The sequence below is a fragment of the Lepus europaeus genome, chromosome 11, assembly GCF_033115175.1.
Source record: "Lepus europaeus isolate LE1 chromosome 11, mLepTim1.pri, whole genome shotgun sequence".
In the NCBI taxonomy this organism is placed as follows: Eukaryota; Metazoa; Chordata; class Mammalia; order Lagomorpha; family Leporidae; genus Lepus; species Lepus europaeus.
In genome coordinates this window covers 107133262-107158460 of record NC_084837.1, presented here as the reverse complement: position 1 = coordinate 107158460, position 25199 = coordinate 107133262, and the positions used below count along the sequence as shown (strand labels likewise).

The 25199-nt window shown below is 44.1% G+C and overlaps 1 protein-coding gene across 2 annotated transcripts in view; it reads right to left on the bottom strand.

The window, feature by feature from the left end:
• ADAMTSL3 (ADAMTS like 3) overlaps positions 1–25199 on the bottom strand; it is a 390931-nt gene that overhangs the window by 266088 nt on the left and 99644 nt on the right. For both annotated transcript variants that reach the window (XM_062206333.1, XM_062206332.1), the window contains exon 4: positions 5174–5301. In XM_062206333.1, coding sequence (XP_062062317.1) covers positions 5174–5301 — 128 coding nt within the window. The remainder of the gene's footprint in view (positions 1–5173; positions 5302–25199) is intronic.

Genomic DNA, 25199 nt, shown 5'->3' with positions numbered 1-25199 from the left:
TGTCTTATTGTTTTGCTTTTTATAGCACCTGTTTCTATTGTCTATTTTTTCTCTTGACCCTGTCTCATAGTGAGACTGATATTGCTTTATTGAATTACAGGCATGGACTATCCAAGCTTGTAAAGACTCTGGTTGATGTCACTTTCCTCCAGAGTGGTTTTTATTTCTAATGCTTACCCATGTCAGGTGGAATAGTAGCAGATTGTATCAATCAAATTAGAATTGAGTTAACTGGAGACCGGGTTTCAGAATTAGTAATGTTCAGTCTACTTAGGATCTGTTCTCCCTTTCTCCTAGGGTGCAGTGAACAGCTGAAGTATTTGCCAGGACTTGGAACCACAGTTGGGGTCCACCGCTATGTTCCACATCCCAAATTTATAGTTCCCATTACCTGTCACTGGGCTGCTACTATCAATTATGAAGTTTTTGTGCAAAGCAAAGTGAGGTAAGTAAGAGCAAAACAGTGGATTTTCATAAAGTTTAAAGGGTCATTCAGTTTAAAGGGTCTTTTTATCTTATGAAGAGCAGGTCCTATTTTTCAACAACAAAATAAAAAGATTTGTATTGTGATTACTTTTTTTCAAGGTTTGTGATGATAGATTGTGGTTGGGTTTTATTTGTTTCCCTTTCTGTCTTTACTTGGTCAAAAAAAAAAAAAATAGGCATCCCAGGTCTCATCCAAATAGTCTGTTCTAAAACATTAATAGAGTTTGAAACTCAAAAGTCATAGAATCCAACCCTGTACCCTGGCTCACAAATCTGTCTTCCTCTTCACCACTGGCCCATTCTGCTTTCTCTCTCGTAGGCCGCTGTCCAGGCAAAAAGCTTCTTTTCCTCTCCTCCTCCTGGCCTTTATACACTAGTTTTTTGTCCTAATCATAATCATGTCTATGTAGCATAGAGAGCTTCACGCATCCTCTTGACGTAGCTTTTAATTGTTCATCGTTTGATTGTTTCGCTGTTGGCTGCTGTCTCCTCAGGTTGTAAGAACCATGGGGATCTATGCTACCTGAATCTTAAACTCCTTATTCAGGTCAAGGCTTAAAGAAGGTTCTGGAGCTGGAGACTCCTGAAGACTTCACTGGGCAAGCTATGCTGTGGGCCCACCTCTCCCTCTGTGCCACCAAGCAGGAGAGGAGGTGAGGGCTTCTGTTTCATAACTACAAATTAAAAAGAAACTTTAGGGACACTTGACGAGGTCAATATTTGTCCCGTACAACTGGTGGGCAAGGGGGCACAAAATCAGTGTCTTACTTCACATGCAAGAACTGTGAGGGCTGACGGCCCAGCCGCAGCAGCAGCCCACGCAAGCAGAATAGGGGTTGCCGCGCTGGTTCCCTGAGCTTCAGCAGTTTGCTCAGCACAGCTCACACGAAGGCTTCCTGGGAACCAGATGTGGGCCACATGGAGGAGGAGCTCCGTGTTGGGGTTGTCTGAGGAACTCGCCAGGGCAGCCAGAGGTGACTGCATGTAAATAGGGTGGAGCTGGCGCGCGCAGAGCTGTCCAAGAGCTGGGGGAAGAGCAGTATTTCCATGCAAAATGTTGCAAGGAGGGCTGTGGCCCTCCTACTGCTGCAAATCTGAGGGATTGGCGGCGAGAGATCCCAAGGGACTTGAGAGGGCTCGGGCAGTGTCTCAGAGAAATCCACCCAGCCAGGTTTCCACATTTGCTAAACCAAAGAGCGCCAGCGTCTACTCGCAACGATGAAGTCAAGTCAGAGCTCCGCTGCCTTCCCTCCCCCCTTCTCTCCCTGAAATCTCCCTTTCTGGAAAGGAGTGGAAAACAAGCACCCTGTCTCACCAACAGCATCCGCGTGAGCAGCGGGGCCCAGTTGGGAAAGAGAAGAAAGGGGCACAGAAGATAAAGCCGCTGCTTGCGATGTCCGCATCCCACATGGCAGCACCACGTTGAGTCCTGGCTGCTCCCCTTCCATTTCTATTCTCTGCTAATGCACCGGAGAAGGGAGCAGAGCCCCGGCCACCCACATGGAAGACCAGCATGGAGGACCGGGCTCCTGCCGTCTGCCTCACCCAGGCCTGATTCTTACGGCTAGGTATGTGGGGAGTGGACCAGTGGATGGAAAATCAATCTCTCTCTCTCTCTCTCTCTCTCTCTCTCTCTCTCTCTCATAATCTGCCTTTCAAATAAATAAATCTTTAAAAACAAAAAAAAAAGTTCACATGCATTCTGAGATATATCACTTGTCAAAATTACATTCCAAGCAAAATAAAAATAATTTAAAACTAAATCAAATAATAAATAAATAGGTAAACATTTTAGTTGTATGGCAATAGGATGAAAGTGATCCTTTGTGGTTCTTTTTTAAAAAAGATTTATTTTATTTATTTATTTGAAAGAGTTACAGAGAGAGGCAGAGCCAGAGAGAGAGAGTGGTCTTCCATTCCCCAGATGACCACAATGGCCAGAGCAGAACCAGGACCTTCTTCCGTGTCTCCCACGTGAGTGCAGGGGCCCAAGGCCTTGGGCCGTCTTCCACTGCTTTCCCAGGCCACAGCAGAGAGCCGGATCTGAAGAGGAGCAGCAGGGACCTGAACCAGTGCCCACATGGAATGCTGGCATTGCAGGATGGGGCTTTAACCCACCATGGCACAGCGCCAGCCCCCCTTTATGGTTCTTAATACAGTCCTCTAGACTCCTTTTCACAAACCAAGTGCAAACTATTAGAAAAAAAAAGACAGATGCCAATAAACCCCACACTTTTCCCTTTCTAACTTCACCATTAAGTCCAAGTTATGCAGAATCCTCAGACTAAAGGTTCGGGGGCAGGTGCCAAAGTCCTGAGGTTCCCACTACAGCTTCCAGGCCAATCCCTTCTCCCAGCAGTGACCAGCCCTAGGACAGGACTTACCCTGTACGGAGGATGCCTGCTGCCCCCCACAACCTGCCCAGGGCTGCGGCCCTCCTCCTGCCAGTCTCAGCTGGCAATAATATATATCCCGATATATATTAGCCCCATATATCCCGATAATGCTAAGTGGTACACGGCCTGACAGGCAAGAACTCGGGGAAGCAGACACACCACTTTGTCTTCACAGAGCCAATCCCTGCACTGGATTCTATAAACCATTCGCTTCCATTGCTATGCCATGAGTCAGAACCCGCTCAGGGACCAGGACACCACAGTTCCCGGGGCGGGCCAGGAGGTCTCCCCCTCCAAGGCCACGTGTACGATCTCTCATCTGCCCTGTTCCACGGAGTCTCAGGAAGCTGCAGGACACATTAGTCACTGTTTCGTCCTGTTTTATGGTGTATTTCACTGTGACCACAATGAATTCCGAAGCCGAGCCAAAACAGGTCCTCCCTCCTTTCTGCTCCATACCTTGAAGCGCAGCAGTAAAAGCCAATTCATTCTTCCACCCAACAATAGCCACACTCTGAGGGCGGCTGCCAAGAGGATGGAGGCTTCTTCTGCCCAGGGCCAGGGGGCTCTGTCTTATCTCAGAGCTGACATAAAATCTTAGGGGGCAGGGGCGGAATCATTTGGCCTAGTGGTTAAGGTGTCGGTCTTCCACTTCAGAGTACTTGGGTTCAACATCAAGTTCTGCTCCCAATCCTATCTCCCTGCTAGTGAAGATCCTGGGAGACAACAGGTGATGGCTCAGGTAGTTGGACTGATTCCAGGCTCCTGGGTCTGGCCTGGGCCAGTCCTGGCTATTGAGGACATTTAGGGAATGAGGTGATGGGAGCTTGCTCTCTCTCTCTCTCTCTCTCTCCCTCTGACCCTCAAATAATATTTAAAAAATTCCTGGTGGGATTTTAAGTTGCAACATGAAGAATGACCTCACATTTTCTCAAAAGAATTGGTAAGTGCTGGCTTACTACAAATTCATTTTTTTAAAGTAAGCTAACCTTGCATTTTAGCAAATGCTATTTCATGTAAGCATATCTAAGACATGAAAACAGAACTTGCTTTAACTTATTTTTAAAAGATTTATTTATGTACTTATTTATTTATTCAAAAGACAGAATGACAGAGAGAGAGAGAGGAAGAGAGAGAGAGAGAAAGACCAAGACAGAGTGAGAACTTTCCATCTACAGGTTCACTCCCTAAATGACCACAACAGCCAGGTCTGGGCCATGCCAAAGCCTCCAGAGCCAGCCACTCCATATGAGTTTCCCACATAGGTAACAGGGGCCCAAGCACTTGGGGCATCTTCTGCTGCCTTCCCAGGTGCATTAGCAGGGAGCTGGATCAGAAGCAGAGCAGCTGGGACTCCAACTGTGGGATTATGGGATACTGGCATCACAAGTGACGGCTTAACGCTCTATGACACGACTCCTGCTCCCTGTATTACCTTTTAGCCAATGGATTGTCCTGAGTAAGTGAGCCAGGAATGAAATCACAGCCACTGAAAGGCAGAATCCAGCAGACCTAACTCTTGCTTTAAGACCTGACAACTCCAGCCAATGACTTAATATGCCAGGCTTTCTCTCCTCAAAGCCAAAGTCCTTGATGCCTCTTCCATGAGCTGAGAGCCTCGTGTGGGTGAGATTTGCTCATACCCATGAAATTGAGACAACTGCTATTTAAACAGGTTAATTTGAGGTTGGTTAATATTCATGCATAACAGGTGTTAAAACCCCATCATAGTGCAAGGAGACTTCAAAAAGTTCATGGAAAATGGAATTAAAAAGTAAGTTCATTTTGGTGCATTTTAAAATTTTTTAAAAAGGTTTATTTTATTTATTTGGAAGGTAGGATTACAGAGAGAGAGAGAGGGAGAGATAGAAAAAGAGATCTTCCATCTGCTGGTTCCCTCCTCAAATGGCCATAAAGGCCAGAGCTTTGCTGATCCAAAGCCAGGATCCAGGGGCTGCTTCCCAGTCTCCCACGTGGGTGCAGGGGCCCACTTGGACCATCTTCTGCTGCTTTCCCAGGCCACAGCTGGAAGTAGGGCAGCCAGGACACAAAACTGTGCGCCTATGGGATACCAGCACTCCAGACGGCAGCTTAACCCACTATGCCACAAGGCCAGTCCTGGTGCAATTTTTTTTATTTATACCTACTTTTTTCATTGTACACATTTTCCTTAAGCTCTTTGAAGACCTCCATTGTATTTCCCCAAGCAGAGTCATCCCCCTTCCTCTGTGCCACCCCCACCAGAGGCACTGACCCTTCCCACACACCGGAGCCCTCATGCCACCACTGACCTTCCCGTCAAACACCTGCGCAGAGAATAAGAGGCCCCTCCTCCGCAGGTGCGGGAGCAGTCACTCCAGTCGCCCCAAGCGTCCCAGTTGCCATCTTTGTCTTCATCGGAACGAGTGTTTCTGGAGGTCTAAATGTGAGAAGAAAAAAAAAATGAATTATGGACAAGTGTGGTGGGCATATACCACTGTTTCCCAGTTATGCCCAAATCTTCTAGCTCTAAACAGGAAGCAAAGACTCAGTTAGGCAACATGAGAAAGTTCCAGAGGCCTGGCATAAACATCACGCTTCTAGCTGACAACACGAACAGTCCGTACTTCAAAGGCTGGCATTGCGACACAGTGTGTGAAGCCATTGCTTGAAACCTGGACACCTGTACCTGCGCCAGCCCACCCGTCCAGCTTCCTGCCAATGTGCCTGGAAGGCAGCAGGAAATGGCCCAAGAGTTTGGGTCCCATGTGGGAGACCCAAATGGAGTTCCTGGTTCCTGCTTTTGTCCTGGCTCAGACCTGTAAGTGTGGTCATTTGGGACATGAACCAGCGGATGGAAGATCCCTTTCTCCTCTCTCTCTCTGTTTGTCACTCTGCCTTTCAAATAAATCTTAAAATTTTTTTGTTGAGAATATGTCTCATGTTATATGTTTCTTTTTCCCTCAAGTTTAGAACAAACTGTAAATGAATGTTAAATTGCTTCAATAACAAGGGAAGCATTTCCACTAAGATCCAGAACCAGACAAGGATGCCCATTCTCACCTTACTATTCAGTATAGTTCTGGAAGTTTTAGCCAGAGCCATTAGGCAAGAAAAAGAAATCAAAGGGATACAAATTGGAAAAGAGGAAGTGAAATTATCCCCATTTGCAGATGACATGATCCTATACACACAGAAACCAAAATAGTCTCAACTAAGAGACTATTGGAACTGACAGTTTGGAAAAGTTGCAGAATATAAAATCAACACACAAATATAAATAGCCTTTGTATATACAAACAAGGCCATGGCTAAGAAGAACTTGTAAGATCAGTCCCATTCACTATAGCTACAAAAAAGTTAAATACCTTGGAATAAATTAAACCAAGAAGAAGAAAGATCTCCACAATGAAAAAATCTGTGTTCATAGACTGGAAGAATTAATATCATCAAAATGTCCATACTACCTAAAGCTATGTGATCCCAATCAGAATACCAAGAACATTCTTCTCAAATCTAGAAAAAAAATCCTAAAATTCATATGCAAACACAATAGACCCCAAATAGCTAAAGCAATCTTAAACAATAAAAACAAAGCTGGAGGCAGCACAATACTGGATCTCAAGACATACACACCAGGACAGTTATAATCAAAACAGCATGGTACTGGCTCAGAAATAGACATGGGAACCAACAGAAGCCCCAGAAATTAATCCATGCATTAAACAACCAAATAGTCTTTGACAAGCACGTTGAATCACTCCCCAGAGAAAGGACCATCTCTTCAACAATGGTGTTGGGAAAATTGGATCTCTGTATGCAGAATTATGAAACAAGACCCCTACCTTAAACTCTATATAAAAATCAACTCAGTGGATCAAGGATCTAAATCTATGAGCTGATACCATTAAATTACTAGAGAAAAACATAGGGGAAACACTGTAAGACATTTGCGTAGGCAAAAACTTCTTGGCTAAAAAGCACAAGCAATACAAGAAAAGTGGACAAATTGGGATTACATCAATCTAAGAAGTGTTTGCACAACAATGGAAACATTCATCAAAGTGAAGAGGCAACCAACAGAATGGGAGAAAATATTTGCAGACTGTGCATCTGATAAAGGATTAATTTCTAGAATATATAAGGAGCTCAAAAAACTCAACAATAACAAACAACCCAGTTAAGAAACAGGCTATGGATATGAATAGACGTTTTCAAAGGATCACATACAAATGTCCAAAAGACACCATAACAAAAGCCCAGGAAAATGCAAATGAAAATAGCAGTGAGGTTTCCCCTCACCCCAGTTAGAATGGCTATCATCAAAAAATCAAAAACCAACCAAATGCTGACAAGGATGTGGAGAAAAAGGTGTCCTAATAAGCTGTTGGTGGGTAGGCTGGCGCTGTGGCTCAACAGGCTAATCCTCCGCCTAGCGGCACTGGCAGACCGGGTTCTAGTCCCGGTCGGGGTGCCAGATTCTGTCCCGGTTGCCCCTCTTCCAGGCCAGCTCTCTGCTGTGGCCAGGGAGTGCAGTGGAGGATGGCCCAAGTCCTTGGGCCTTGCACCCCATGGGAAACCAGGTGAAGCACCTGGCTCCTGGCTTCAGATCAGCGCAGTGCGCCGGCCGCAGCGGCCATTGGAGGGTGAACCAACGGCAAAGGAAGACCTTTCTCTCCGTCTCTCTTTCTCACTGTCCACTCTGCCTGTCAAAAATAAAAAAATTAAAAAAAAATAAGCTGGAAATTAAATCAGAATATGACGAAGTTATCTGTACCTCCATGCTTATAGCAGCTCAAGTCACCATAGCTAAGCTGTGAAACCAATCCAGATATCCATCAGCTGATGACTTGGATAAAGAAAATATGGTACACAGACACAACGGAATACTACTCAGCCATAAACATGAATGAAATCTTGTCTTTTTCAACAAAATGGATACAACCGGATACCATTATGCTTAGTGAAGTAAGTCAGACCACAAAACACAAATATCAAATGTTTCCTCTGACTTGTGGTAGCTAATATATAGAGTACAAAAAAATAAAATCCTGAATGTGTAAGAGGGAAACGGACACCTTATGATTTGATGATCATTTGGCCCTTGTCTATAGTCCTGTGGAGCAGTGGTCTTTCTACTTCTTGCTTGTTGAATACTATATTTAGTGGAGTATTAGGCCTGTGTTTATAAAGTGCATTGAAAAGTGTGTCATTGCGAAAAGAAACAGAAAAATAAGAGAGGAAGGAGGAGGGATGCTGGGAGAGATGGCAGGAGGGTGGAAAGTGTGTATGTTCTTAAGCTGTGTGTATGAAGTACATGAAATTTGTTCCCTTTATATAAATATTTTAAAAAAAAGACAAGCAAGCAAACAAACAAAAAACCCACATCCTCTCAGCATGCAGTGAAGTTCAAGTCACACAGAATTTAGTAGGTAAGCTCGAAGCTGAAGAGCAGCGAGGTTTATGAAGGAAACCATGACATGCTAATAAACTTCGGCCTGTGACTGAACGAGATATTGCACAGGTTTCCTTAAGCCCTTAGGCAAGTGACCTCATCCAACCAAAATAAAAAATTAAATTAAGAGAGGGATCTGTAGAAGGAGACCTTCAAAAGTGAAATGAAGAAAATAATGACTGAAAGCAAAGAGGGTTATTTTTTCCCATAATTTTCATGCAGGGCTCACCAGTCAGTGGGTTTTATGGCCCTTTGCCAAGCTCCCTACGCACAGCGCAGTTAGCAGTCCTACCGGAGGCAATGCTCAGTAACGGTCAAGTGCAAGGAAAGGGTACATATCTGGTGACTGATCAAATCTGTCATCAGCAATAGGGGCTAATTCAACCCATACTATTTACTGTTCTAATTAGACCTCTGCTCAATTCAATTTTCTACCCTAAATGTCACCCACCATAACTGTGTTCTGTCTATAACATAATATAAAATATAAAGTTTAATTCATAAAAAATACAATAAGCAGTTTAATACATTCATCTGGACTTTCAGGTTGGGTGAGTTCAAATCATTTAGGTAAATGTTTAAAATATACACAGCTGAGTTTGATTTTTCATTTTGTCACTCGATATACTGATAGGTCGAATGTGAAAAGTTGAAAAACATCATCATATATATTTTAAAATGAAAGTTGAGAGTTCTCTGCAATATTGTTTTAATTTGTTTTTATTCCCACCATCCCATCTGTTCAGTTTATAGTTAGAATCAGGTTTCTTTCCATAACTTCTCCACCTTTACTTACAAAAAAAAAGAAGAAGAAAAAGATTCTGATTCTAAAATAACCAAAAATAGGCATGCTATAAAATGCAAGCATTGGGTTTCTCTGGTTGGATCAGTAGAGTATTCCTCTCCCCCACCCTTAGAAAACAGCATTTTTTTTTAAGATTTATTTATTTTTTACTTGAGAGTCAGAGTTACACAGAGAGAGGAGAGGCAGAGATCTTCCATCTGATGGTCCACTCTCCAATTGGCTGCAACGGCTGGAACTGCGCCGATCTGAAGCTAGGAGCCAGCAGCCAGGAGCTTCTTCCGGGTCTCCAACTCGGGTGCAGGGGTCCAAGGACTTGGGCCATCTTCTACTGCTTTCCCAAGCCATAGCAGAGAGCTGGATCAGAAGTGGAGCAGCCGGGACTAGAACCGGCGCCCATATGGGATGCTGGGGCTTCAGGCCAGCATCTGAGCCACAGTTCGGCCCCAGAAAACAGCATCTTAAAGAGAAGTCTTCCAGCTTTTCTCCTCTCTAGCCAGGAATGAGCCTGGGCTTTGTTTTGAAATCCTGACGCTGTCTCCTCCCAGCCAGTCCTCCTATGCTTTTCATGCATGCGTCTTTATCCAAAGAGTAGCAATGAGCTCCCTGACTTCCACTCACCTCTCATCTCTTCCCTTTGACTCTAGCAGCCTGATGATAGCCCAAACACTTGAAATCATGAACTCTGTTGAAACAGAATGAAGAGTCCTTTCTGAAAATACATATTTGTATCTTTTTCCTGCTAGAAAAAAAAAAAATACCCTGCTTCCTGGCACTTCCATCCCTCCAGAGCAATGGGGAGTTCAGTCTCTTACAATTCTGCAGAAAAGATCTTCTCATGCTTTCTCAAAGTCTCCAAGATTTGGCTAATACTTTCAGTGTCTCCTACTCTCCCATCTCCTTCACAACTACACGCTTTCTGTGCACATTTGAGTTTGCATATTAAAAAAAAAATATTTGAGAGGTGGGGGTGGTTGGTCAGTGGTAGAGGGCTCCCATCCACCTGTTCACTCCCTAACTGTCCGCAATGGCTGGGGCGGGCAGGGGCCAAAGCCAGGAACCAGGGACTCAACTCAGGTCTCCCAGATGGCTGGCAGGGATCCAACCATTTCCATCACCACTTCCTCCCAGAATCTGCATTGGGGGAAGCTGGAGTCAGCAGCTGGAACTCAAACCCAGGCAATTGATACAGAGTGCAGGTGTCGTCTTTGGCATCCCATCTAGTAGGCCAAACACCTGCTGCAGTTTGCATATTTTTAAAAATTTTTACAGTACTGTACCTAGAAAGAACACAGACCACACATTGCCCCTGTGATCCAGGTTTCTTTGGTGAAACCGGAGCTACCGTGCCTCCCTACCTCCCTGTCTCACCCCCTCCTTGTCTTCCTTCTTTTCTTTGTCAACCACATCTTTTATCGGAACGCACAATGGATGGAGTATCACAGAATGATTAATAGCCGCTTGAGGCTGAATCAGTTCTTTAAACCTTCTAAAACGCATCTATAAAATAAAGATGATAATCTTTAACCAAACAGGGTTTAAATACAACAGCCCAAATAAATTAACTCGGATAGCATCTCAATAAATGTAGTTCGTGTGATTGCTATTTTTTTTTTTTTTGAAATGTTGAGAATAGAGCCAGTTAGCTCCCTCCCATTTGAGCCTAACATTAATCACCACTGGCTTTCTCTTGTTGGCTTTGGCCCACACCTGCTGAGATCTGTTTGAACCCTGAAGCTTTGCTGCTTCGACGTGCTCACTCCAGCCGCTGATACACACGCTGGACACAGCTCTCTAATCTTAAAGAGTCGCACAAATGCGTAGTTCTACATTAAAATACTAGGCAGGCCACAATGCCCAGCAAGCAGCCAACTAATCAGACTCAGTGTCTGTGGACAGAGTTTAACTTTACAACCATGAAATAAGAGCAATGAGCTTCATTAAGTGTCAGGAGGCAGGAAGGATCATGGGGAGGGCAGGGCTCAGGTGTTGGCAGGAGGTGGATGGGGCAGGGTGGAGTCGGCGATCAGAGTGCACGGTGGAGGAAGTGAGTCTCTGGAGAGAATAGGGAATGCAGCTCCACTCTGGCCAGCCCCAACCCTGAACTATAGGGACAGGGATGCAGCTGCTGGTCCCAGCTCCATCTTTGGCCTCACGGTAATCTAGAAGGGAAATTTCTATGTTTAGGATATGACCATTCCCAAACCCCTCTTTTGAAACACCTCTTTAAGCTGTCTTCAATTATGCTTTCAAGCCTGTTATGATTACTTTATAAGGTACACTGTTATCTGAACTCAATCCAACTCTGAGTCAACCAGCTTTATGCCTCTCCATGACCCTGTTTGTGGCCAGGCTCCAGGCAACAGCACGGAGGAAAACCTGGAGCGTCTTGTTCTGCAACGAAGTGGCTTCTGTATATCCATGGAGTGACTACTGCCTGCCAGTGCTTTTCCTGCCCTCTCTAACCAAGCCCTGGAGGTGGATGTCACCATCTGCATGTTCTAGGTGAGCAATTGCAACTTTGGGAACAACATGTGTTCAAAGGCATAGGGGCCTGGGCAGAACTCCTCCCCTCTGTTTTATCCCAGGCAAGTCTTGTGTTTTCTCCAGGGACACTCACTTCCCTTCCCAAACAGGAGTTCAGTCAAATACAGCAGTGGAGCTCTCCTCACTCCCCGGTAGCATTTCGCATCTCGGATCACATACATCTGCTGCTTGGATCCACTTGACAACAACATTCTTTCAATATCTCAACGAAGTCATTCACTCCCTCCACCCCTTATGACAGGCAGAGCCACAGTTCTGTTTCTCAAATGTATTTCTTTTAATCCAGGTTGTTTCATGACGAATATTCATATGAATATTGAATGTCATGTTCAATGTTTGTGGACTCAAAATGCATTTGCTCATTTTCTCACAGGGACATATACCAAAGGCTTGCTGCACCTTAGTTAGGCTCAGGGTTTCATGCCTTGGGAAGACAATGTAGGGGTCCAATCTGGCCCTTACGGAGCTTACAAATCAGCAAGCGGCAGGTGAGGGAAACAGAGAAATCTAGTACGGCAGCATCATCTCTTTTTATTTTTATTTTTTTGTTATTTGAGAGAGAGAGTGACAAAGAGAAGGGGAGAGGCAGAATCAGAGAGAGAGAGAGAGATCTTCCGTCCACTGGTTCACTTCCCTTAATGCCTGCAATACCCAGGGCTGGGCCAGGCCAAACCCAGGAGCCAGGGATTTGGAAGGGAACACAAGTAATGGAGCCTATGTGTAGCCTTGCAAGTACGTTAACAGGAAGCAGACTCAGAAACAGAGGTGTGAATCGATCCCAGGCACTCCGCTCTGGGACGTGGGCATCCCACATGGCAGTTGAACCAACTGGACAACACCTGCCCAAGTGTCAACTTGTTGTCTAGAGCAGCAGACACAAAGGGCCCCACGTCAGGACACCCTGCAATGGGAGCACCTTCCACCTTGGTGATGGCAGCTGGCACCTGCACGTCCCACAAGTCACACCCGTTCTCTGGGCCCATGGACAGAACCACACATGTCACTGCCATCACTGATGGGTTCCGTGTGAATTGCCATTTTGTGCTCATCTTTATGGTCTAGCTGTGATGAAATTATTTAAAAAAAAACTATCATTTCCTTCTTTTTGCTCATCTATATTTTCTAATGTTATACACCAGATACCGAAACTAACCCAAGAACAGTTCTTTTGTCTTAAAAACAAAAGAAAAGCAAGAAAAGGAAACCTATGAAAACACATCCCAAGAAGCAAGATTCCACTTGTGTTGCTGGGTTAAGAGTATCAGGCGTAAAGATCTCACTTAGGAAATTTTATTTTCCTAAGTAAAGTTCTAGCTAGGGAATATTTTGGATGAAAAACTCAAAAAAGATACTGTTTATTCATTATATAATACTACTGGTTAAAGCCAAAAATAGCGTAGGAGTAAGCGTGCTCCCAGTCTCATAAAGATTTCAGCATTGTTTGCCTTTCTTGGGTCCCTATGCATAAATCAACTCATAAAACATTTTCCTGACAAGTTCTTAAATCTACAACTTATAATGAATGGTACATTTCTACTAGTCTTGCTAAAACATTAGTAATTAAACACAGATTTCACATATAAGGTCACTTATTGGAAATGCTATATTAACAGCTCCATATTCTTAAAAAACCCAAAAGAAAATGAGTTCCACTGGGACATTACTTCCCAGACATCAAATAAATGCTCATTCCAATGTGACCACAAAGGTTATTTAAGGAGATCTCCCACAACTCAGATTCCATGAACAGTAAATACATTCTTTCAGGTTAATACCACCTTAAGGTCTTTAACAACAAAAATGTTTAAATATGAATTGGGTAAATGACATAAAAATGTCACTCCAGCTGTCGCTCAGACTCAACAATTCGGTTCCACCAGGACCTATGAAACACCACTGGATCTAAAGCCGTGTGCTAAGTGGGTACTTCAGGGAAGCCTCCACTTCCCCAGGTCTTACTGCGCACTTCTCCGGTCCATTCTACTCCCTCTACTGGGAAAATATGCATCCCAAGCTCTTTTTAGATTAATTATTTTTTAAAAGATTTATTTATTTATTTATTTATTTGAAAGGCAGAGAGAGAGAGAGAGAGAGAGAGAGAGAGAGAGAGAGAGAGAGATCTTCCATCCACTGGTTCACTCCCCAAATGGCCACAACAGCCAAGGCTGGGCCAGGCGGAAGCCAGGAGCCTGGAACTCCCTCCAGGTCTCCCACATGGGTGCAGGGGCCTAAGCACTTGGGCCATCTTCTGCTGCTTTCCCAGGTGCATTAGCAGGGAGCTGGATGGGAAGTGGAGCAGCTGGGACACCAACAATCGCTGGGATGCCAGCGCCACAGGCAAGGGTTTAACCTGCTACACCACAACACACGCCCCTTAATTTTTAAATTTTATTTAAAAGGCAGAGACACACTGGGGTCCTCCATCTGCTGCATCACTCCCCAAATTACCCAGCTGCCAAGGCTGGGCCAGGCTGAAGCCGGGAATCTGGGATTCCACTGGAACTCTGTCCAGCTCCCATGCAAGTCCTCGAGCCGTCATCTGCTGCCCTCCAGGGAGGCGGGAAGCTGCATCCGAGGCGGAAGAGCAAGACTTGGAGCAGGTGCGCCCATAGAGTATGCAAGCATCCCAAGCAGTGTCTTAACCACTGTGCTAAATGCTCACCCCGTACCCCACGCTCTTTCTCCTGATCATCAATGGCGTCTAGCATGTGGTCAACCTTTCTCTTCCCAGTGTGATCCCGACTGTTTTACTGCCTTCAAAGTCCTTCATTAATTCCTCAGGACAAACGCATCATACCTTCCAAGACCTGCCCCATGTCTGTCTCCAGCTCCACTGCTCCTGGCTCCTGCTCACCCCTCTCCCCGTGCTCCCCAAACACAAACACACCTGCCGCTTCCCGCTCGAGGAGCATTTTCCAAGCACCCTATTTGCTAAGGTGTGGACAGGATAGAGGGAAACTACCGGACCAGCGCAGCCCCCTCCCCAGACTGTCATTGAGGGTCCCCTAGCTCTGGCTGGTCCAGCTGGTTCAATGCAGCAAGCACAGGCTGTGTGCAAAGGGCTGTCTGAGAAGAGCTAAGGCTGTGGGTGAAGAGTCCCACAGCACCCCACAAAGTGAGACACTAGGGAAATAAGCACCCCTTCTCCTCCCTCTCTGGGATCCCCCGCAGTGCTCACCACAGGCTGAACTGGATACGCAGTCAGGGGGCAGTGGGGACCAACGATGTTGTCAGCAGGGTCAGCGGCCTGGGGGTACAGCGCAGGGTGGAAAAGGGGTCCCTAGCATGGAAACTTGCTGACTCCGGGGAACAGTGTTAAACAAAGGAGCACCTTTGGCAGACTGTATTGTGGAAAAATTACTCTGGTAGCAGCATGGGGGAGGGTTGAGGAAGCAGGGTGTCACATCAGAGAGCAGAGCTGGAAGGGGACCAGAGCCTAGACTTGAAGTTTCCAGCACCTGGAAGCAGAGGGCAGACGCCAAGTCTACAGGAGTTAGAATCAACAGGACCTGGCAACTGAGCAGATGCAGGGAGAAAGGAGGTGAGGACGGCTCTAGAGAAACCTGCACCCAGCTCTGCTTCTGATTCCAGCTTCCTGCTAACGCACACTTTGGAAGGCAGCGGGTGATGGCTCAGGTAGCTGAGTCCCTGCCACTCATGTGGGAGACCGGGACTGGGTCCCCAGCTCCTGGCTCTGGGCTGGCCCCATCCTTGCTACTGTGGGTATGTGGGCAGTGAACCAGCAGGTGGGAGATGTCTGCTGGTCTCTCTGTGTCTCTGCTTCTCAATACCTTTTTTTAAAGTTAATGGAAAGTGGAATTAACAGTTCATTTTGACATAAAAATTTGAAATTCTACACATATAATTTCAAGACGTTCGCGAAAATGCATACTATGAATAGACTGTGAATGGGCTGCAAAACGTTTCGCACCAAAGTAAACTTATCTTTTCATTCCATTTTCCCATGAACTTCTTGAAGGACCCTTGTGACAAATGCCAATCACGTTCAAACTTCATGACCATCCTCATTCTTCCCTGGTGGGCTGTATGTGGTGGGGGAAGGGGGCTCAATGCCCTTGATAAGGCTGAGATAAAGGAAGTGGATTGGTGGTCCCTTGGTGGCGGGGGTGGGGGGAGATATGTCCTGCAAGTCTAATTCATCTAACTAGAGTTGTGTATTTTCCAAATAATAATAATAATTTGCTAACGTTTAAACATGTGGAGATTCCACACATAAATATAGATTTCTGACTCCTGAGAAAAGCGTGAAGAAATCAAAATAGGACTCACATCCCATTTGGGCCATAATTAAAATTAAGAATGGCCGCCCAATTTTTAAGGGGTGTGTGCCCTTCCACTTGTTTGTGTAGGTCCCAGGTCCCCATGGGCCAGATGACGGGAAGCTTGCTGGTGAGGACTGGCTACCATTTTGAAAGCAAATCAATACACATGTGCACTTATAACTGAGATTAGATTATTCACAGTCTTGTACAGAACAGCATTGTTTTCCAACAAGAAAAACACATATGCAACTAAAACTAAAACAAAGGGCATTTGGTTGTCACTACGGTCTGAATGTATTCTTCAAAACGCCTGTGTTGAAACTTCATCACTCAGAGGGGCTGTGTTCCATAGGAGGGGCTTCTGGGAGATTAGGTATTGAGGGCAGTGCTCTTGTGGGTGGGAGGAGGGCCCCTGTGAAGGCCTTGAGATGCTGGGTTTGCTCTCTCCTGCTCTGTGCCAGGAGAAGACACAGCATTTGACAGGTGCCACCCTGGAAGCGGAGGGAGCAGTCCTCACCAGATACCTCACCTTCTAGAGCCTTGATTTTGGACTTCCCAACCTCTAAAACCTTGAAGAAATAAATTTCTATTCTTTATAAACTGCCCAGTTTCAGAGATTTTGTTACAGCTGCACAAGTGAACGGAGCCAGTTGCCTTACTGCACACTAAGATCAGTGATGTCCACCCAGAAATGGGGTATAAGAAACTATTCCATGATGTCCAGTGTCTACACCCACCTCGCTCTGCACAGACGGGGTATTTCAGATACAAGACATTAGTGTATTTCAGAAGCTCATATTAAAAACTCCCAGAGTGCAGATCAATCATGTCTTGGACATTAGCATACAGGACATCACAAGGCAACCTGCCCAGTAACAAACCAATCTCACACACGAGACTACCTCGGTTGTTTCTTCCCAAAGAACGCAATGCTTACAGCTCCTAGACAAGTAGCTTCTTACTTTTCTTTCTGAAGAATCATAACCAAGTCCTCTAGGCTGTAACACCAGATATGTAGATGTCAGACATAGTGAGGGTTTGTTTGGTTTCCACCCTGTTGTTTTAAAGAAATAAATTCTTAAATATAAAGACTATTGGCCAGCGCCGCGGCTCACTAGGCTAATCCTCCGCCTTGCGACGCCGACACACCGGGTTCTAGTCCCGGTCGGGGCGCCGGTTCTGTCCCGGCTGCCCCTCTTCCAGGCAAGCTCTCTGCTGTGGCCAGGGAGTGCAGTGGAGGATGGCCCAAGTGCTTGGGCCCTGCACCCCATGGGAGACCAGGAGAAGCACCTGGCTCCTGCCATTGGATCAGCGCAGTGCGCCGGCCGCAGCGCGCCAACTGCGGCGGCCATTGGAGGGTGAACCAACGGCAAAAAGGAAGACCTTTCTCTCTGTCTCTCTCTCTCACTGTCCACTCTGCCTGTCAAAAAAAAAAAAATATATATATATATAAAGACTATTATGCTTAGTGAAATAAGCCAGACCCCAAAAGACAAGTATCACATATTTTCTCCGATTTGTGATAGTTACTACATAGAGGAAGTACAAAAAAATGAATGTGTATAAATGAAATTGCCATCTTTGGATTTGAGTATTATTCATACTCCTTGTCTATATCCCAGCTAAACAATGCTCTGTTTTTACTTGTTGATCTCTTTACTTAGTGGAGGGTTAAATCTTTGACTATAAAGGAAAGTTAAAATGCTATCGCAAAAATTTAAAAGGGAAGGAGTGACAGAAGACGGAAGGGAAGTATCATTGCATTCTTAGCATTGTATTCATGAACTACATTATATCTGTTCTCTTTATATTAATTTTTAAAATGTAGGGGCTGGCATTGTGACATAGCAGGTTAAACCAACACCTGAAATGCCAGCATTCCATATGCGCTCCAGTTCAAGTCCCAGGTGCTCCACTTCAAATCCAGCTCCTTGTTAATGTACCTGGGAAAGCAGCGGAGGATGGCCCAAAGACTTGAGCCCCTGCACTCACATGGGAGACCCAGAAGAAGCTCCTGGCTCCTGCTTCATTGTGGTTTTGATGTGCACTTCTCTGATGGCTAGTAATCCTGAGAATTTTTTCATATGTCTGTTGGCCATTTGAATTTCTTCTTTTGAAAAATGTCTGTTCAAATCCTTTGCTCATTTTTTAACTGGATTGTATATTTTGTTGTTGTTGAGAATCTTGAGCTCTTAATAGATTCTGGAATGTAGGAAAGTTTCAACATCCATAAGTCAATAAATGTGATAAATCACATCAACAAACTGAAGAATCAAAATCATATGATTATCTCAATAGAGGCAGAGAAAGCATTTGGGAAAACACAACATCTTTTCATGATGAAAACCTTAAGCAAACTGGATATAGAAGGAACATTCCTCAACACAATCAAGACAATTTATGACAAACCCACAGCCAGCATCTTATTTAATGGGGAAAATCTGGAAGCATTTCCACTAAGCTCTGGAACCAGACAAGGATACCCACTCTCACCATTGCTATTCAATACAGTCCTGGAAGTATTAGCCAGAACCATTAGGCAAGAAAAAGAAATTAAAGGGATACAGGAGGAAGTCAAATTATCCCTGTTTACAAATATCATGTTACTATATATAGGGGAATCAAAAGACTTCTCTAGGAGATTATTGGAACTCATAAGAGTTTTGTAATGTAGCAAGATATAATTTTTTTTTTAGATTTATTTATTTATTTGAAAGTCAGAGAGGTCAGTCCTCCATCTGATGGTTCACTCCCCAGATGGCCACAACGGCCGGAGCTGCGCCAATCCGAAACCAGGAGCCAGAAGCTTCTTCCAGGTCTCCCACATGGGTGCAGGGGGCCCAAGGACTTGGGCCATCCTCCACTGCTTTTTCCAGGCCACAGCAGAGAGCTGGATAGGAAGTGGAGCAGCCGGGTCACCCCATATGGGTTGCCGGCGCCTCAGGCCAGGGCGTTAACCCACTGTGCCACAGCACTGGCCCCAAGATATAAAATTTTTTTAAAGATTTATTTATTTAATTGAAAGTCAGAGTTACACAGAGAGAGAAGGAGAGGCAGAGAAGAGAGAGAGATCTTCCATCTGCTGGTTTACTCCCGAATTGGCCTCAACAGCCAGAATCGCGCCAATCTGAAGCCATGAGCTAGGAGCTTCTTCCAGACCTCCCACGTGGGTGCAGGGGCCCAAGCACTTGAGCCTTTTTTTTACTGCTATCCCAGGCCATAGCAGAGAGCCGGATCGGAAGTAGAGCAGCCAGGACTAGAACCGGCACCCATATGGGATGCCAGCATTTCAGGTCGGGGCATTAACCCACTGCGCCACAGCACTGGCCCCCAAGATATAAAATTAACACAAAAAAATCAATAGCCTTTGTATATACAGGCAATGCAATGGATGAAAAAGAACTTCTAAGATCAATCCCATTCACAATAGCTACAAAAAAAATTAAATACCTTGGAATACATTTAACCAAGGAGGCGAAAGATCTCATGATGAATACTACAAAACATCAATGAAAGAAATAGAAAAAGACATAAAAATAGAAAAATTTATGTTCGTGGATTGGAAGAATTAATATTGTCAAAAATGCCCAACCTATTGAAAACAATTTACAGATTCAATGTGATCCCAATCAAAATATCAATAACATTCTTTTCAGATCCAGAAAAAAAATATGTAAAATTAATATTGGAAACACAAGAGACCCCAAATAACTAAAGCAATATTAAACAATAAAAACAGGGGCCAGTGCCACGGTGCACTAGGTTAATCCTCTGCCTGTGGCGCCAGCATCCCATATGGGTGCCAGTTCTAATCCTGGTTGCTCCTATTCCAGTCCAGCTCTCTGCTGTGGCCTGGGATAGCAGTAGAAGATGACCCAGGTGCTTGGGCCCCTGCACCCACATGGGAGACCAGGAAGAAGCACCTGGCTCCTGGCTTCAGGTCAGCGTAGCTCTGCCCATTGTGGCCATTTGGGGAGTGAACCCATGGACAAAAGAACTTTCTCTCTGTCTCTCTCTCACTGTCTGTAACTCTACCTTTCAAATAAATAAATAAAATCTTAAAAACAAAAAAATAAAAACAAAGCCAGAGGCATCACAATACCAGATTTCAAGACCTACTACCAGGTAGTTACAATCAAAAGAGCCTGATACTGGCACAAAAAGACATGTAGACAATGGAGCAGAATAGAAACTCCAGAAATCAATCCACGCTTCTACAACCAGCTAATCTTTGACAAAGTAGTTAAAATCAATGTCTAGAGAAAGGACAGTCTCTTCAACAAAAGGTGCTGGAAAAATCGGATTCTGTGGGCACAAGTATGAAATAAGACTCCTAGTTCACACCTTATATAAAGATCAACCCAACATGGATCAAGGATCTAAATCTATGACCAGAAACCATCAAACTACTAGAGAAGAGCATCAGGGAAACTCTGCAAGCATTGGCACAGGCACAGACTTCTTGGGAAACACCCCAGAAGCACAGGCAACCAAAGCCAAAACACACAAATGGAATTACATAAAGCTATGAAATTGACAATGGATTACTACCCAGAATCTACAAAGAGCTCAAGAAAGTCAACAACAACAAAACAAACAATCCAGTTAAAAGATGGGCAAAGGATTTGAACAGGCATTTTTCAAAAGAAGAAATTAAAAATCACCAACAGACACATGAAAAAATGTTCAGGATCACTAGCCATCAGAGAAGTGCCCATCAAACCACAGTGAGCTTTCAGCTCACCCCAGTTAGAATGGTTCTCATACATAAATAAACAAACAAGTGCTGGTGAGGCTGTGGGGAAAAGGTACCCTAATCCACTGTTGGTGGGAATGTAAACTAGGAAAGCCACTGTGGAAGACAGAAATCTGAATATAGACCCACCATAGGACCCAGACATCCCACTCCTGGGAATTTACCCAAAGGAAATGAAATCAGCATATGGAAGAGGTATCTGTACCCCCATGTTTATTGCTGCTCAATTCACAATAGCTAAGATATGGAATCAGCCTAGATGTCCATTAACTAATTACTGGATAAAGAAATTATGGTATAAATACACTATGGAATACTACACTGCCATAAAGAGATTGAAATATTGTCTTTTGTAACAAAATAGATAGAGTTGGAAACCATTATACTTAGTGAAATAAGCCAGTCCGAAAATGACAAATACCATATGTTTCCCCTGATCTGTGGTAACAGATTACCAGAAATGTAATGTATGGAAGTGAAATTGACATTTTGAGCTTTGATGACTGTTTATAGCCCTGAATAGTGTTATTTTTCTCCTTCTTACTGTTGAACTCTTTACTTATGCGTATAAAGTAAACTGAAAGCAGATCATTGTTAAAATTAAGAGAGGGAACAGAAGAGGAAGGAGGAGGAAAGGTGGGAACACAGGCGGGAGAGAGAGTAGGGTGGGAAGTATCACTGTGCTCCTAAATCCGTTTCCATGAAATACATAAAATTTGTATACTCTAAATAAAATTTTTAAAATTAAAAAAAATTAAAAATAGTAAAATAAAAAAGCAACTCCACTTAGGACAACCAGAAAAGCAAACGTACCCTTCCACGAACAGAAGCAACCTGGAGATGTTTTGATACTAAAACGAGAATTCACGAGCAGCAGACAAATCTTAAAAGAAAGCCTAGGGATGCTTTTTGGATTAAAGGAAGCTTGGAAATGAAGGAAGAAACGAAGAGTAAGAATGAGCATGGGAAACACGTGGACAAACCTAAAGGAAGAGCGGTGTAAACCGCAGGTATAATGGCTGTGGTGTTTTACGTAGTTACATGGATGAATATTCAGATAGCTGACAGCCACAGCATGTGCATCAACGTGGGATGAATGGCATTACAGGACCCTAAGATCCTTGCGTCATCCAGAAACCGGACAAAAGCACCAGTTAACAGCAGACCTGGGCACGTCAAGAACACATAAAACACACACGCTAGAGGAACCACTGAAAGAATCGAAAAGTGTCTAACTTCCAAATTAACACCTAGGGAGAAAGGTCTGATAAGGAAACATTTAATCTATCCAGAAGAAGGAAAACCTGGCGAGAAAATGAACACAGAAAAGAGGGGTAAATTTAAGAAGCACCTGGTAAAGTGAAGGATTTAAATGCAAATATATCAATAATTACACTGAATTCAAATAGAATCAATGTAAAAAGACAAAGATTGGAGCAGGTGCTGTGGTGCAGCAGGTTAAAGCCCCAGCCTGCCATGCCGGCATCCCATGTGGGTGCTGGTTCAAGTCCTGGCTGCTCCACTTCTGATCCAGCTCTCTGTTGTGGCCAGGGAAAGCAGTAGAAGATGGGCCAAGTCCTTAGGCCCTTGCACCCATGTGGGAGACCCGGAAGAAGCTCCTGGCTCCTGGCTTCAGATCAGCTCAGCTTTGGCCATTGAGGTCATTTGGGAAGTGAACCAGTGGAATGGAAGACCTCTCTCTCTCTCTGGCTCTACCTCTCTCTGTAACTCTGTCTTTCAAATAAATAAAATAAATCTTTTTTAAAAAAAGACAAAGACTGTCAGGATGAATTTTAAAATTTAATTAAATTTTGTTTAAGAGATATTCTTTAAAATTCATGTCAAGAAATATATTTTTTAAAGATTTATGTATTTATTTGAAAGTCAGGGTTACACAGAGAGAGAAGGAGAGGCAGAGAGGGCGAGAGAGAGGTCCTCCATCTGCTAGTTCATTCCCAAACTGGCCACAATGGCTGGACCTATGCAGATCCGAAGCCAGGAACCAGGAGCCTCCTCTGGGTCTCCTATGTGGATGCAGGGGCCCAAGGAGTTGGGCCATTTTCCACTGCTTTCTCAGACCATAGCAGAGAGCTGGATCAGAAGTGGAGCTGCCATGACACAAACCGGGATGCCAGCATTGCAGGTGGCGGCTTTACCTGCTACACCACAGCACTGGCCCCAACGTGAAATATTTTTAAAAGATATACCATAAAGCTGCCAACCAAAACACATCTGTTTTAATCACACTAACCAGACAAAATAGAGCTGTGACAAAAAGACAAAGCAACACACTTCATGATATTGGAAATTCGAATGCACCAGCATGGAATAAAAATTTTAAAAGTAAACATACGAATAATTTCAAAATATATGAAGCAAAACCTGACAGTCTGAATGAAAATGGAGAAACACATTAACAATGGGAGGTTTATATATAGTTCTCTTGTTAACTTATCAAACGCATGAGAAACATCAATACTGGTATAGGATACTGAAATATTTCAATTAAAAACTGGACTAATATTCATAAGTAACAGCAAGCAACCACAGAATATGATTCTTTGTTTTTATAAAACAGTAACAAAAATTGAACAAAAATAGAGCTATATCTCAGAAATTCAAAGGTTTGGAAAAATGCAAGTATTTTCTCTGCCCACAAAGCAATTAAGCTAAAAGTTAATTAAAAAAAAAAAAAAGAAAACCAGAAAATTCCCAAACATTGGGAAATTAAGACATATTCTTTTAAATGACTCATAAGAAAAAAATGGACGGGGCCGGCACTTCGGCTTACTGGGTAAAGATGCTGCCTGTGGTGCTGGCATTGCATATGGGCACAGGTTCGAGTCCCACCCTCTCCACTTCTGATCCAGCTCCCTGCTAATGTACCTGGGAAAGCAGCAGAAGATGGCCCAAGTGCTTGGACACCTGCACCCACCTGGGAAACCTGAAAGAAGCTCCTAGCTCCCAGCTTTAGCCTTGCACAGCCTTGGCCATTCCGGCCATCTAGGGAATAAACCAACAGATGGAAGATCTCCCCCCCACCCCCATAACTCTGCCTTTCAAATAAATAAATAAATCCTTTTTTTTTTTTTTTTGACAGGCAGAGTGGACAGTGAGAGAGAGAGAGACAGAGAGAAAGGTCTTCCTTTGCCATTGGTTCACCCTCCAATGGCTGATCCGAAGGCAGGAGCCAGGTGCTTATCCTGGTCTCCTCTGGGATGAGTGTCTTCTCCACACAAGGGCAGAAAAATAGATTTTACTTGTAGAGATTGATAATTGTGACTGCCATGGACGTAGATAAACAAGCTCACTATCTTGCACCAGCTTCGCAATATCCCTTTTCCCGTCATTTCTTGGCAAATGTATCATTCTCTAGGGAGAATGAAAGCATTTGTCTTCGCATTTCACTCTCTTAGGAAGATGCCCGTGCACATGCAAAATCAATAAAACTCCTGTGCTTTCCTCTTGTTAATCCATCTTGTGTTAATGTGTTTCCTAGTCCCAGCCAAGGGGCCCCCGTGTGAACTAAGGGGAGGAAGAGGATCCAAGACTTATTATACAACCAGCTATGCCCTATTCAATAATAAGGGCACTTCATCAAAATCAAAACACCCATGAATCGAAAAGCAATAGTAATAGGGTGTAAGGGAGCCCACAGAATGGGAGAAAGTGTTTGCAAATCACATATCTGGTAAGAGATTTAGTTCATATCCATAATACATAAAGAGCTCCTACAACTCAACAAAAAACAAAAACAAACAGCCCTGTTAAAATTGGACAAAGACCTGAAATAGACAACAGACATACAGAAGGTCAATAAGCATGTGAAAATACAGTCAACATCACCAATCATTAGGGAAACACAAATGAAAATCAAAATGTGATGTTGTTTAACACACATTAGGATGACTATGATAAAACAAACAAACAAGAAAGCAACAAGTATTGGTTAGAATATGAAGAAATCACAACTCTTGTCCATTGCTGGGGGGAATATAAAATGTTGCAACTACTACTACGGAAAGCTGTGTAGGGGCCGGGCGCTGAGGCATAGTGGGTAAGGCTGCCATCGGCAGTGCCGACATCCCATATGGGCGCCAGTTCAAGACCCAGCTGCTTCACTTCTGATCCAGCTCTCTGCTATAGCCTGGGAAAGCAGTAGAAGGTGGCCCAAGTCCTTGGGCCCCTGCACCCATGTGGGAGACCCAGAAGAAGCTCCTGGCTCCTGGCTTTGAATCAGCGTAGCTCTAGCTGTTGTGGAGATTTGGGGAGTGAACCAATGAATGACAGACCTATCTCTCTCTCTCTCTTTCTCTCTCTCTCTCTTTTCCTCTGCCTCTGCCTCTCTGTAACTCTGCCTTTCAAACAAATAAATGAATAAATCTAAAAAAAATAAAGCTGTGTGGCAGTGACTCAGAAATAAGTATACAATTATTGATCCAGCAATTCCACTTCTGAATATAAGCTCAAAATAATGAAAAGTAGAGACTCAAAC